The sequence below is a fragment of the Camelina sativa genome, unplaced genomic scaffold (genome assembly GCF_000633955.1).
Source record: "Camelina sativa cultivar DH55 unplaced genomic scaffold, Cs unpScaffold05686, whole genome shotgun sequence".
NCBI classification, from domain to species: domain Eukaryota; kingdom Viridiplantae; phylum Streptophyta; class Magnoliopsida; order Brassicales; family Brassicaceae; genus Camelina; species Camelina sativa.
Window position 1 is genome coordinate 1 of NW_010926771.1, and position 547 is coordinate 547.

Below are 547 nucleotides of genomic sequence, written 5' to 3' on the forward strand. Positions count from 1 at the left end.
TTTTTTTTTTTTTTTTTTTTTTTGTGCACCAAATTCTTCATTCAAACTAAAGAGTTACAAGAGGATAAGCTATCGGACACATCCGAATCGCAGTCTTGAAAAATAAAATACAATAAACCAGCAAGTAACAAAGATAGAGACACAAGCATAACAATGCTTGATAGAGAACCAGGAGCAATGTCAAACACAAAGACCTCAACTGGTAGTGCGGGGGAGTCACCAAACATTGTGACTTTAATACAGATTTTGAGCCGATACAAGTGGCTACAGGTTGAAGGCAACCTCGATGAACACCAGAAGCAGAGCCGGTGATCAAGCATCGTCCAACCAGGACGGAATCTAAACCAACATCAGTGGTACTAGATTGAAGGCTAACTGGACCCGCCGGAGAAGTATCCGATGCAGGCAGAGAGGAGCAGGAGAAGTATCCAATGCTCTGGGAGGTGATGGCGGGAGGAAAGGGGCAGAACAGAATGACACTTTGGTTGGACCAGAGACCCAATAGATCCACTAAGGAGTCAAGAGTAGCAGAGGCCGCGCCAGAAGG

General features: G+C 45.0%; 1 protein-coding gene across 1 annotated transcript; it reads right to left on the reverse strand.

Moving 5' to 3' along the window:
• Nucleotides 1–49: 49 nt before the first annotated feature.
• On the reverse strand, nucleotides 50–547 carry LOC109131818 (the record flags this gene model as incomplete). The annotated part of the gene is given in 1 exon segment (XM_019242998.1): nucleotides 50–547. A coding segment is annotated over 1 exon segment (498 nt), but the record flags the coding sequence as incomplete, so codon positions are not given.